The sequence below is a fragment of the Dendrobium catenatum genome, unplaced genomic scaffold (genome assembly GCF_001605985.2).
Source record: "Dendrobium catenatum unplaced genomic scaffold, ASM160598v2 fragScaff_scaffold_542, whole genome shotgun sequence".
In the NCBI taxonomy this organism is placed as follows: Eukaryota; Viridiplantae; Streptophyta; class Magnoliopsida; order Asparagales; family Orchidaceae; genus Dendrobium; species Dendrobium catenatum.
In genome coordinates this window covers 2,948,742-2,963,687 of record NW_021319004.1, presented here as the reverse complement: position 1 = coordinate 2,963,687, position 14,946 = coordinate 2,948,742, and the positions used below count along the sequence as shown (strand labels likewise).

General features: G+C 35.7%; 1 protein-coding gene across 1 annotated transcript; it reads left to right on the top strand.

The window, feature by feature from the left end:
- Positions 1 to 1,963: 1,963 nt before the first annotated feature.
- On the top strand, positions 1,964 to 4,276 carry LOC110095831 (exocyst complex component EXO70A1-like). The gene has a single exon (XM_020821540.2). The coding sequence runs from the start codon at positions 2,097 to 2,099 to the stop codon at positions 3,984 to 3,986; it is 1,890 nt and encodes a 629-aa protein (XP_020677199.1). The 5' UTR covers positions 1,964 to 2,096; the 3' UTR covers positions 3,987 to 4,276.
- Positions 4,277 to 14,946: the final 10,670 nt, after the last annotated feature.

The following is a 14,946-nucleotide window of genomic DNA, read 5'->3' as shown; positions in this document are numbered from 1 at the left end:
ATAATGTAACTAAATTAAACTAAGTTATAAATAAAGTTATTAAAAATAAATAAAATTATTATATTGAACTTTCATTTCTCTCTGTTTACAATATGCCAAAATAATTAACGAATTAGCTAATTCTTAAATTTTTAAATAAACCTGCACTTTTTTTCTAATTATGATAATTAAGATACTCCTTTTTAAAAAATTACTCTATCATTTAACCAAATTGATATAAATATTGTGTCCATTTTCTATGTCATAATGCTTCGCTTCTGACATCTTCATCTAATTTTCTTTCTAAATCTTGAAATCTTTAATTCTCTCTCTCTCTACCCTAATGAGTTTACATTGTTCATACCAGCAACCCCTAGAGTTAGAAAAAATCGGTTTTGAAGAAGTTTAGAGAACCACCCTAATTAATGAGTTATTTCATTATGTCAACCTTCTTGATGACTCATCTTAGGAGTGTATTCTTTCTTATCTTCCTCTTATAATCAACACCTTATCGTCATTAGCTTCGCCTTAAAACTTAAGCTTCGTTTGGGACAGCTTTTTTCTTGCTTTTTAAAATAGCTTTCTAGTACAATTATTTTTTTGAATTTAATATTTTTGTACTAGAAAAGTCGTTTTAAGCAGTATGAAAACTGTCCCAAACAAAACCTTAGTATCATCTTCTCGTTATTATGTTTATATTATTAGCCATTGGTCAACAACTCTGCTTCTCAGAGCCTCATCCTAATGTTTCTCATCAAAAATGTATGTTTTTGCATCAAACTATAGTAATTATAACAACACTTAGTAATTAGGTGAGCTTGATACCTAACAATTAAAAGGTTTGTTATTCTAGTTGATTTTGTAAATTTCTCCAATCATATGGATTGTTATTGATAAAATATAAGTGAGAGATTTAGGCTTCGTTTGAGACGGCTTTTTAATTGTTTTCTAAAACTGAGATTTAGTTCAAAAATAAAAAAATTTGTACTAAAACTTCGTTTTAGAAAGCAATAAATAAGCCGTCCCAAACGAAGCCTTAGTAATTGTTAATGACAGAACAAGAAATGGAAAAGAGGAAGATGGCAAACAGGGAACCGAGACAGAGAAAGCAGATGAAAAGAAATAAGGAAAATATTATTATGTGAAAAGTTAAAGTACAGGTTACATATAAATAGGTATAGCTATGGCTTTAGCGTAATAATCACCGGTACAGGTTAATACTAAAGTGAGCTGTCTAACAGTTAAATCAACAAGTTTAAGGTTTAATTTGGGACAATTTTTTTATTGCTTTTTAAATTTGCACAAAAAATAAGTAAATTTCATTTTTAGAGTTAAATTGCAACTCAGGTACAAAAACGGATATGATGAATTGAATTCGATGCATAAATGTTTATTGTCATTAGGGGTGTTAATATATGATAAGACATGAAAATCCAACTCAGATCTAACCCAAAATTTTTGAATTCAAATTGACTCGTTTAACAAATCGATCGACTTTGGGTTCAAGTTTTTGACCACATTGAAATATCGTTGTTCGGATTAGCCCACAAACATGAATGCAACCCGTTTGATCAATCCGTAATCACATCTCAGCCTCTCATTAACAGCCTCTCATTCTGCTTTGCACTCATCTACTCGTGCTCATCCTCGCCCCTGCACTCATATGTCCATTCTCGTTCGTCCATCGCACTCAATTAAGTAAGTGGGTCGGTTATATCAGATCAGATAAGGATTGAGGTCGAATTTGGATCAGACTTGTTAATTGAATCTGACCCGAAAAAAAAAATTTTTTTTTTTGACACCCTAATTGTGAAATTGACAAGGCGTCCGAGGACAAAACAAATATGGACTCCAAATACTGTAATTGCATTTATAGGATTCTATTTTTCGATGGACGACCACGATGACGTCGCATTAGAATTCTATGGTACGAGCAGACTTGCTGTATTTTCAATGCCGTCGCCCGCAAGCGCCGTCGAGCATAGCTGGTCAAAAGTCAAACTTCGTCGATCTCTTTCGTCGCCCAAAGAGATCAATAAAAGACCAAAAGGAGGGCCACCGTAGTTGCAAGTCATCGATCGCGGAGTCACCTCCCTTCGGCCTCGACCTTCACCGTAATGGACGGCTCTGATGGCAGCGACGCCCTTCCTACTCCCCCAGCGGCCACGGCGGCGGCAGATCTTAAGGCTGCCGAGCAGCTCATCCTTCACTGGGACCCGACGTCTTCGCCGTCTGACCGCATGTTATTCGATGGCGGAGATCGCGCCGAGGCTGAGCGATACCTCCACGCCGTCGACGAGATCCGCCGCGCCGTAAGGAACTCGGCTGGAAACAGCGGTAGCCCTAGGAAGTCCGGGACACCGGCCAGTACAATCCAGATCGCCATGGTACGACTCGAGGACGAGTTCCGCCACATACTGGTATCCCGTGCGATCGCATTTGAGATCGATTCGATCGTCGATCTGAACTCACTCTCCCTCCCCCGATCCGATTCCGGTGACTTGGCGTCAGATCTACCCGAGCCTGACGCCGCGGAAGAGGGATTGGACCTTCGGCGGAGCGCGGGGAGCAGTGGTAACCTCGGGGGGAGCAGCACGCCGAGCTACCGTTCCACAAGCAGCATCCGTGAGATCGATCTCCTCCCTGACGATGCTAGTCAGGATCTCCGCAGCATCGCCGACCGGATGATTGCCTCCGGCTACAGTCGCGAGTGTTTTCAGGTTTATGGAAGCGTCCGCAAGTCCGCGGTGGAGCTCTGTTTCCGCCATCTGGGGATCGAGAGGCTCAGCATCGGCGATGTTCAGCGGCTGGACTGGGTGGTTCTTGAATCTAAGATCCGTCGCTGGATTCGCGCTGCCAGAGTTTGTATACGTATTATTTTTGCCAGCGAGCGCCGCCTTTGCGATCTCATATTCGCGGGCCTCGCTGGAGACGATGCCCCTTTTGTTGAAACGGTGAAGGGCGCGGCCGTGCAACTGCTGAGCTTCGCCGAGGCAATCAGCATCGGCCGCCGTTCTCCGGAGAAGCTCTTTAAGATCCTCGACCTTCATGATGCCCTCACAGATTTACTTCCCGACGTTGCCGTTATTTTCCAATCCAGGGCATTGGAATCACTCAACACTCAGGTATCTGATATCATCGCCAGGCTTGCTGAGGCCGTTCGAGGAATCTTATCAGAGTTTGAGAATGCCGTTCTAAGAGAGCCCTCAAAAATTGCTGTTCCTGGAGGTACTCTCCACCCGCTTACGAGGTATGTGATGAATTACATCAGTCTCATTTCGGATTACAAGCAGACGCTGATTCAGCTGATCGTATCAAGGCCGCCGGCGACCCATCGGTTGCCAGGCGATGACACCGGTGTAGGGTTGCCGGAAGTAGACTTACCGGAGCCGGCAAAACAGTCCCCGCTTGCATCTCATCTAATTTGGATAATCTTTGTTCTCCAATTCAATATGGAGAGTAAGGCACAGCTCTACAAGGATGCTGCCCTCTCCCACCTATTCTTAATGAATAACGTTCATTACATTGTCCAGAAAGTGAAGGGCTCCCCTGAGTTGCAGGAAATGATTGGGGATGATTACCTGAAAAAATTGACAGCAAAGTACCGGCAGCTAGCTAATAGCTATGTGAGAGCAACGTGGGTGAAGATCCTCCATTGCTTGAGAGATGAGGGGTTACATGTAGGAGGAAGCTTCTCATCTTCTGTCTCAAAATCAACTTTGAGAGATAGATTCAAAGCTTTCAATGCTGCGTTTGACGAAGTTCACCGAACTCAGGCTGCATGGTTCGTGCCTGAGTCTCAGCTGAGGGAGGAGCTAAGGATTTCAATATCGGAGAGATTGATTCCTGCTTATAGGGCCTTTTTGGGACGGTTCAGACAACATATAGAGAGTGGGAGACACCCTGAGATGTATATTAAGTACTCAGCCGAGGATCTTGAGATTGCCTTATCTGATTTTTTTGAGGGGTGCCCGCCTCCTTTGCATGGCAGGAGAAAGTCCCATTGAAGTTGATGTTAGATGGGATTAAAAGCGAGTTTTGTAGAAATTATTCTTTAATCTTTATGGAAAGTCTTCGAGCGCTTGGTTTCTGAGAATGAGAGGACAACTTATCTTTGAATATTCGTTATTTCATGGATTTGACTGAAAGCTTAATGAAGACTATTCTTTTGCGAGGATGGAAGACACTGAATCAATTTTAAAGTTGTTAAGTCACATGAGCCCTGTAAAATTTCATCTGTAAGTTTTTTTGTTACATGTTATATTATTGAAGGAAGTTCGTATAAGCACTTTTCAAATCTTGTTTTCTTTTTAAGATTTTTCATTTTCTTTTTCAAAACCACCATTCACTGTAATTAATTCCTTTTTTCCAACCTTTTTGTTTGAGATGTTTGTTGATCCTCTTCTGTTCCAACACTCAACTCATTATTTACTCCCAATCAGTACGTGGTTGTGGATTGCTAGTCATTAAACTTGAAGAATGGTATATATTCAGTCATTATATGACCACTATAGTTAGGTTGTTAAGTTGTAATGAAAATCCAGGAAAGTTCTACTGCAGTTGCATGAAAGAATTAGTTTTCTATAGTGATCTGAATACATTCTGCGTCATGGTAAACATAAGCTTGGCACAACTTGCTCTAGACAGCCAAATGACTTGTTCTTTTCTGTACAGCCATGACTTCAGATGAGGAGAATATGCATGCATTCTTCAGGCACCTTTTTGTTTTCTGAATACTAATTTTATGATATTCATGTGAGTACCTTTATCTATTGTTAACACTTTCGCTATTGCCCTTGCAAATATCCCAGTATTCCATGCTCGGACTAAGCATATAGAAATAGATCACAGAATCATTCGGGATCATATACACAACAACAACAACATCAGACTCGTCCTCATTAGCACACTGGATCAATTGGCGGATATCTTCACCAAACCGCTCACTATACCAAAGTTTCATCAGCTTCGATCCAAACTGACGGTTCTATCGAACTCATCAGCTTGCAGCGGCGTAATAGAGCATCACCCATTATCTCTTACAATATAAACGCAAGCACATCCTAGAATAGATCACAGCCTTTAGTATAAAACAAACCATTTCATCACAAGCACACACGTGTGAAGCTAAACATTATACAAACCAATGTACTGCCACAGCTAAGGATATGAAAGAATGACTGTTTTACATTTATCATCTACAGATTCTACATTCTCATCTTTCTCTGTTATTCTGATGCTTGAATGCAGATCTTAAGCGTTATTCAAGATGCATACGTTAGCTTATCTAGTGTCAAAGCCAAGATCTTAGTCTGTATATAAGTTGTATTATTAGGGTTAAACTACTTTCCAATGGCTCCTAGTTTCCATGGATGTAGGAGAATACAGTGATACTTTTTATATATATCTAACTTGTTCACGCTTGCACCATATGAGAAAAATGAATAGCTGAGAGGGCCTGAAATTAGGTCTACTACACCCTAAGCCTGATCATTCCAGCCACACTGGAAGCCATAAGGCATACTGTCCAATAAAACCTGCTTCAGCTGTAGCAAGCTTCTTTTGTGTTATATTTGTTATGCTTTGTCTGTGTATGCTAAGTGTCATTATGATGCAATCAAGGTGCTATATGTGTTGTTTGGAATTCCATAGGTGTTGTGTGTGCTGTTTGGAATTTCCAAACAGTTTGTTTGAACTTCTCTAGGTTGATTTTCGATTTCTGTGTTCATTGGCTGCTTTGTTTTCCCCTTTGCAGTTGTCTCTTCAGTTTGGGTTGATGTCCCTTCAGTTTCTGTGCCCATTGACTGCTGTTTTGATGCTTCGTTTTCCCCTTGGTTGTTGTCCCTTTAGTCCCTATTTGTTGTAGATTTTGAGGAGTTTCTAGTAGCTGTTTGGGTGGTGCTTAAGTGCTTGGACTCCATGCATTAATTGTGTTTTTCTTCTTCTTTTTCTCCCATATAAATGGGGTTGTTTTGTGATAATTTTAGAGAGTCTGTGATGATTTTTGGAATGTAAAACTTGTGGGTTTGTTTTAGCTTGCGAGCTAGCCTCCTTTTCCCTTCCCCTCTACTATTTCGTCTCGGTTTTCTATATCCTCTTCTCTATCCACGGTTCTCGCCCCATCTCTATATATCTTCTCTTAATTAATATGAGTTATAAGGTGTTGTGTTCCAGTATTGTTATATTATATATGTATTTGCCTATGTTTATGATAAGGAAAGACTTTTAATTTGCAATCCTACTATACATTTTTTTGGGTTGCACCACATTATGATGAATGTTTATATAATTTTTATTGTATTAAATCCCTATATTTATGCATTTTATAAGTTGCAGATATTCAGCAACCAAAATTATTCTGAAGGCTCTATTAACTAATGTTGAAAAGCTTATGGGGGCCTTTCACTATTTATAACACTAAGTAGTCAGATTTATAAATGAAGGATTAATGTTTCAAAGAACTTGTTTATAAGTAATCACCAGACCGAAATGTAGATCAGTCTATTTAAAAGAAGGATTTGGAAATAGTATTTAGGTTTATTTTAAGAAGTTTGAAATATTAATGGTTTGTGCTTGAAACGGTACTATGGGTTTATGGGGAGTATTGTGGTGATTGGGAAGAAGTTTAACTTTATATCATTAAATATTTTAAACATTAAATTATTTTTATATTATTAAATATTTTAAACATTTATTATTATTATTTTCAAAATATTTAAATTTAACAAATAAAATAAATTATTTGAGTTAGCTCGCATGCTCACAAGCCGAGCTTCATCAAGCTCGAATTTAAGCTCGTTTATTATACGAGTTCGAGCTTGACTTGTGAGCTCGTTAAGCTCGCGCCCCCCCAAGCCCATAAACTAGTCGAGCTCGAGCCATCTCTGGAGCCGGATCGGCACAATTACACTCCTAAATGCAGGTAGGGAAACAATTGTCTTTCTCACTGAGTCGTTAAGATTCGTGCCATGTCCTTACAGTAATGCAGTTAATTATGCTAGAAGGTCTGTAGAACTAGACTTGTCATATTGTGTAGCAGTTAATAGAAATAAGTAGAGAATGAAAATTTATTAAATTATCTTCAAGCAATTATTGTAAAAAACTGTAATCACATCATGATGAAGATAAAGTTCCAAAAGGTCTTTGTAACAAAGGTAGAATAAGTAGTAAAATTGGATTACATAAAATTAAAAAAACAGCACGAAGAATCATAAAAAATCAAGGCTCTGTGCGGACATCAGACGGGTCTCCCGTCCGGTTTACGCTTAGGTACCGAGCGGTATCGAGCTGCGGTACCGCTCGGTATCGGTACTAAGCTCGGTACCAAATGTGGTGCATTTTCATTGGGGTCTGAATTCTGCACAGAATAATTGTTCTCATTTAGGATGATTTTCTTAATATTTTCTCAGTATAAAAAATTTTAGCTCAAGAAATTTTTATATTAAAAAAATGCTTTAAAAAACAACAAAAAAATCATCTCAAATCAAGCCCAAGGATTCTTTTGGGATGACTTTCTTTCTGATTCTTAAAACAACTTTATAGTATAAAAATTTAATTTTTATACTATAAAACTGCTTTATGAAGCAGTAAGAAGGTCATCCCAAATGAAGCCTAAGTATAAACTATCCTAAGGCTATAAAGAAAATAATGATAATGATAAAATTGATTACACCATGTCTTCATGTGAGATAAACTAAACTAGACAGCATAAATAAAATATTTGTGTAGGGGCCACCAAAACTACTCAAAGAGGCAAGAAGGTCACTCTAGAAGAAAGATGGGCTAGCAAGGTCAATGAATTGGTATTTTCAAATTCCAAGATGTTAATCAAGAGGACCAAACCCTAGATTCTACTTTTGATTCCTTATGGGGATGAGAAAGACCTTAGCCAACTTGAAGAAATCCCAAATATTTTAAGAAAATAGAGAGGCCAATCAATCTCTCACTTTCAAAGAGAAAATGATGAAGCTGACCATCAATGTAAGGACAAAATATGATAAATTGGAGTATGGAGAAGTTCAACTCAGCAAGAGATTCATGAGAGGGATATCTTATTTGATCTTCACCTAATCCTTTGACAATTGTATTAAATATTATCTATTATAAATATAACTTATATAGGAATCTCTTGTATTTATTAATATTATATGAATTTTGTGTTATTTTAATTAGATTATAAGGATTATTTATGGTTGCTCTTTCTTGCATAAGAAGTGTTATTATTATTATTATTAAGATTGAATTAAAGTGTAATTATCATCACCACCTTTTCCTCTCTATGTTTCTCTTTCATGTATTATTAAAATGATTCTACAGAACTATAGTGTCCATTTGGTTGTATGACAAATTTAAGCAACATGTCACTAAGGTTTTGTTTGGGATGACTTTTTTATTGCTTTCTAATGCAAATTTTTTTTTAGTTTAAGAAATTTTGTATTAGATAGCTACTTTAGAAAGCAATAAGCAAGCGGTCCCAAACGAAGTCTAAAAATCATGTAATTCATCATCATTTTGAAAGCAATGAAAGCTCATATAACTTTTCTGACAATAAGCAAGCCGTCCCAAACAAAGTCTAAAAATCATGTAATTCATCATCATTTTGAAAGCAATGAAAGCTCATATAACTTTTCTGACAATAGTGAAGCATATATGTAAAATGAAAGATGAACAAAGCACAACTCAATTTGGTCTGTTGGTTGTGAGCTTTGACTAATAATAAAGATGTTTTGAGTTCAAGTCTTATATATGTGATATGTGTATGAATTTATCTTAATTGGCCTAATTTTTTTTTTAAAGGACATATAATTTGATATGTTGGAGAAATGAGCAAGCTATGTGCAAGCATGATGATGCGAATAAGTATATACAAATGTGAACTCATAGAAATAATCTATTGGGGTGAGATGAGGAGTAAAAACCACAATGACGAAACAAGTAAGAAAGTAAAAGCAACGGAAAAGTAAAGACACACTAGGGGGAAAAACTCAAAATAGGGAGAAAAAAAATTACGGAGCCACACCACTATAGTGTCCATTTGGTTGCATTATGAAAATTGGGAGAAATAAATATAGATTTCTCCTCTCTCACTCTCTCATTATTTTTCTTCTCACATACAACATTCTCAATGTCTAACTTGATTAGAAAATACAAGAGAAAGTAAGTTATAATCTGCAAGGGATGTAACCCTTGAGAAAAACGAGAAAAATAATTATTCAATCTGTCACGCAGCGCTGTAGCGCTAGTTTGGCGCACTGCAGCGCCCACTATCTATTTGACAATGCTGTAGCGAAGAGGGATTCGACCAAAGGAGATGCAAGCAGATGGAGTTCGGCTGAGACAAGAGGTAGGGATTTCTCTTCTCCCTCTCTTTCTTTCTCTCTCTCATCTGGATCGGCAGAGCCGAGAGGGCTCGGCTTGAGGGAATGAAGGGGAGGTTGGCTTCGGGGTTCGGCTCCAGCAAGCGTCGGACGTCGGGTTTGATCGGAGGAGAGGCGGCAGAAAGTGAGGCGCTCTGTCTCTGTCTTGACCTGTTGCGGTGCTATATTTCGACCGCTTTGGTGCTTTGCTCTTTGTTGTTCAGCATTGGGGCACTCAAGAACACAATGACGAGGCGTTCAGATACACAACATCGATGCGTTGTACGTGGAAAAAATTTTCGACTGCATCCACCTGCATTTCCCAGCGTACACGACAAACTTTGAGGTTCGAGATAACATATCAACTCGATTGATTAACACAATAAGATTCCACATATAACATGATCGAGTATTTATAGAGGTCTAGTTTGAGAGATGAGCTTCGTATAGTTCTGGATTTGAGGTCATAGGATTGACTCGGAGCTTTGATCTTCTTTCTTTAGTCAAATTTCATCTACAAATAGGTCTTGGGCCATCCTAACTATTTATCTATAATTAATCCTCTTACTTTTAATTAATAAAATAGTAGGGAATGGAGAAATAAAAATAAAAATCATGAAAAAAGAGTTTATATCAATTATGTTAGAAATGAGCAGTACTGGTGGATTCGTAGTTGCAATGATAATTACTCATCTTATTTCCACAACTAAAGCAGAAATCATATCATGAGAGCTATTTTGTTTCTTTTCGAAGATGTTGAGTGTCAGAAACAAAAATTCGATGTACACACATGATTCAATCACTCAAAATTCAAAATGTTTATTGATTAAACTAAGTGAAATTAACTTGGAAGTGTTATTCCTATGTGAAATTTGATTGTGTCGATAAATTGGATTATATTGTTGACTAATACAACAGTTCCGCTGGATGAGCTTGTCGGGGGTTATAGGGGAGCATCTCGCCGCATGGGGTTTGGGGGCCTTGTCCCAATTTTTTTTTCTCTGTACAAATATGCGGCATCATGCTGATGTAGTGATGTACATTAGAGCATTATAGTGGCGTATATAGTGTTGTAGGGTGCAACACTACAATATTGTAGTCTTGCCTTGGAGAGAGAGCAAAATGCCGTGGTGTTATTAGTCGGGTTGGGTAGTTTTTTTTTTCTCGATTTTCATGTTTAACTTGAAGTATTGCATCCTTTCATGTTTTAGAAATGATACTCTTTGTTATTTCAGAAATAGAACATTATGAAGAAGTGAAGTGAGATAAGGAGAGAGTGAGTGAGAAGGAAATTTGCACAGTTTCTCCCAACTTTCATAGTGAATTTTTTATTGTGGCGTGGCTCCATAATTTATTTCCCAATTATTGGTCTTTTCATGTTAAATATTGATGTTAATTTCTGCTATTCTCGTTTATATTTTGTTTTATTAAGTTGTTTGCTTCTTAGCAGGAAGCTCATTTCTCTATGTCCTATCTCATTCAACCACATTTATTGACTATAAAATGAACAAAGCTCATTTCTCTATTATAAATGTTTGGATGGCTTTATAGCCTTTCATAGTCACTATGGCATTTGTCTGAGTGTACCTCATAGCTTTCTTGACATGAGAAATGGGCTCAATTTATGATTAATTTATTAAAATTGTTTTTAAAGGTTAGTTGGGCTGAATTTAGCTAAGAAGGTCAAATTGGCTATTAAGGGTCAATTGGGTCAAACATGGCTAAGTGGACCAATTGCCAATTCGAGCCAAGTCATCTATGACTGACCTATTAATTTTTTTTAAGATATCAAAAGTAATTAATTTGATAGGTTCATTTCGGTTCAATTTGGGTCCAATTAGATGCCACCTATGATATCAGTTGTTTGAGATTTAGGTAATTCTCCATTAGTGATTATAAAGTTTGAGTTAATAGTAATTATAAGTATTAAAATGTCGAAGGTAATAGAAATAACCAAGACTTGGGTGTGAGGAGTGAAAGATTAAGTTTTGGATTTTCTTCTACGGGGGTTTCGCGACATCGATCTTGGTGGTGCCTTGGCATGGAGCTCTCGGGAAAATTAGGGAAAAAAAAGTTTTGGTCAAGCTCTGCGACACTGTGTAGCACCACTGCAGCTCTAGATCGAGAATTGAGAGCTTTTGGGAAGATATTGAACATTCTCTATGGGTGCTGCAGCATTGGGATTTCGGGTGCCGCAACGCTAGGCTGAATTAGTGCTTTTAAAATATTAAAATATCTCATTCCATTTTAAAACCCCATTTATTCAGCCACCTTGCCGGAGAAGAAGGGAGAGGAGAAGGGAAGAGAAGGAAAAGAAGAGGATTTGGAGTCCAAATTCAAAAATCGTCCGTCTAGCCAATTGGGAAAATTATTGGGCTTGAGATAGGCAACCTACCCTATTTCTTATTTTAATTTCCATGTGTTTATAAAGAGATATATTTTTAAATGTTTGTTTTTTTATAATTTTGAGAAAGATTTTACAGTGTAACTTTTAGTATATTATTATATCCTTTGTTTTGGATAATTTGACTGTAAGAATGTAAAATTTTATCAATTAGCTTGTTTTGTATGAGTTTTTGATGATTCTGAAAAACGGTAGCATCTCTAAACCTCAGTACGGTTAGTAAAGTGAGTTAGTTTATGATTTTACACATTCTATGCATGTGAAATTGATGAAATTCTAGATACCTTGTATAAGTACTTGAAATGTTAAGCTTTTGATAAAATTAACACTTATTTACATACATGCTTTCAATTTCTTAGATATATATTGCATTTATCATGCCTTTAATGACATTTTGTAGCTATTTTGTGAAGAAAAAAAAGTACACTATAAAACTCTCTTATTGACCCCCCATGTGGATATATCGCTGTATAGGATTACTCTGATATATTCTAGCTCTGAGATGACACTGCTTTGTTTGGCTCTGCTCTGCACCTACTTCAGGCAGGTGGGAGGTGGAAATTAGGTTATAAGTGAGCATTAAGACATGTACTATGCATTCATTTTCATATGAAAGTTATTATATCCAACTATGAAGTAAATGATACTTTTACTCTTTTATTTATTTTTATTTTGAACAATGAATTGAACTTTATTATGAGGAAAAAGAGTGGCCTACTGAGTTTCATACTCACCCTATTGTTTATAATATGTCATGCAAGTGTAAGAGTTTTGCACAGTAGATTGAGTCTGATAGAAAGCATGAGGTCTAACTATAGAAATGCACGGATGCTTTTATAATTCAAATTATATTTTAGTTTTGTTGCAATTATTGTAATACGAACTATTATTATTTGACTATTTTGAAAGAAATATCTTGTGTATCCTCTCTGGATGTGTTTTTTTTTTTTTTTTTTTCCCTGGATTTTTTTTTTTTTTTTTTTTTTTGATAATTAGTTGGTTCCAGTGAAAAGATAAATTATATGAGAATTAGCAAGTAAATGAAAAAAGCATGTTTACATTCATCTTTTAGGTCTTAGAGTGTTACACTACCAAAGGTCTACTCATACCTACTAAGTTTCTAATTATCTACTAGGACCTATTCAAAGGGATAGCATTAAGCAATTTGTCTAATCGTAGAGTCTAAGTTCACATTGACCTAGTTTGGTCCTTTTGGGTCAAGCTAGAGTTCAAAGAGGTCCAACTTACTCTAATGATCAACTATGGTCAACTCATATATGATTCGATGATCTAAATACTATGTAAAAGATTTAGCTAGGATATAGGATTTTTCGATTCAAATTCACTAAATGAGTAAAAGGGTCTAGAGGGTATTTAGTTGATCTAACCACTAGTCAAAATTTAGCCCATAAGTTAATTTGATCAAATGATATCATGGTCAATTACATTGCACCAACAAGTAACTAAATAAGCGAGGAAGAAATAAAATGCTTACATGATGAATTGAGTCTACTATGACTAATGCAATATCCACTGGAACAATGTTCAGTTGCACACATTTTGACTCGATCAAATAAGCTGTGTTAAAACATCTGCATTATTCTTTGCAAGTGTTTGTGAGTATTCTTGCATGCAGGTGAATATCTAAAAATGTTCTGAAGTGGATCTTAAAGGTATGTGTGCATGAATAAGAAATCTAAAAGTTTTCCCTTTGCGACATTGTGGCAATGATCTCTCTACCTTTTTCAAAAAAAATACGAGGAACACTATGACGCTGGGTTGGGCTCCAATGCTATATAGTTAGGTGCCACATAATAAAATCCAAATTTTATAAAAATATTATTTTCCATTCAAATTTGCCAAACCATACCCCCATTTAAGTTGGCGCCTAGAGAGAGATAGGGAGATATTTTAGAGAGAGAAAACTAATTTTGGGTGACTTAGGTTCATTTTTAATTGTTGGCTTAGTTCGAGAAGTTGTCCAAATTGAGATAGATTACATTCTGTTTATCTCAATTTTCAAAAATAAAAAAATTAAAGAGTTTTTTTATTAAAATAATAATTTTGTAGTATAGAAACATGAACAATTTCATATCTGCTAAATTTTCATCGTTTAACTTTTTTATGTTGTAAATATGATCATTTTGAACATTTAGATATTTTTCTTGGGAATTTTTACTAGGTAAATAAAAAAGTGTGCTATTTTTATTAAATTAGAAAATAATTTTGATCTAAAAAAATAATATTATAGAATAGTTAAGGTTTTAAAACAGTATTTCGAACAATTCATGATAATCTAGTGAGATTTTGAAATAATAAAATTTTACTGGGTTGTTGAATTAATCGGCTGACAATCGATAAATTAAAGTATTATATGAATTTCTGAAAATGATTTATTTACATTTATTTTATTATAATGCAATTATATTTGTGTTTATTTACATGAAATATGTGATTCCGAGGAGATATGATGTTGACGTTTTATTAGCTAGAAGCAACTGAAGTTATAAGGGCCTGAATTTTTTATTTATGATGTGCTAAGCATTTGAGAGTCATAAGAGTATGTATTATGATATACTGGTACATAGAGTTATAAAGATATGAATTTTGATAGTTATTTATAATGGGAGGCATAAGGGCTTTAGATAATTCTATTATTTTATGCTATAATATATGAATTACTTGTTTAATTAATTTCAATGTAAAGCCAATTTAATTTCTATTATCTGTCTGCATTAACATGATCAATTCAATAGTTTGTTAATCAATTTTTCTAATTCAATTTATGCATTATGTGCTAATTATTAAAAACCTAATCGGTGGATGTGATCTGCTGAGCTTTGTTGACTCACAACTATTTTCTATTCTATTTCAGGCCAGAGAAAGAGAAAAGAGCTTAATAAGTAGCTGGAGATCCATGATTTGATCTTTTGAATTTGGTCTATCACCATTCAACACGAAATGACATGTTCTATCTTTGAGTCATATTAGATTAGGTTGGGACAACCAATTAGGGTTAAGCTTAGGAAGAAGACTCTATTTTAGGATCAGCTAAACTCAAACACATTTGATCAGAATTTGATTGAATTCAAAAAAAATATGGAATTTAGTAATTAAGGTTGAATTCAAAATAATGTGGAATTTAATGATTAAGGTATTATATTTCAATTTATAATATAATTTATATAATATATAATATTTTGGTTG

What these genes read in the sequence shown, in the direction of transcription:
- LOC110095831 (XM_020821540.2), top strand. Translation starts at nt 2,097, where the DNA reads ATGGACGGCTCTGATGGCAGCGACGCCCTTCCTACTCCCCCAGCGGCC.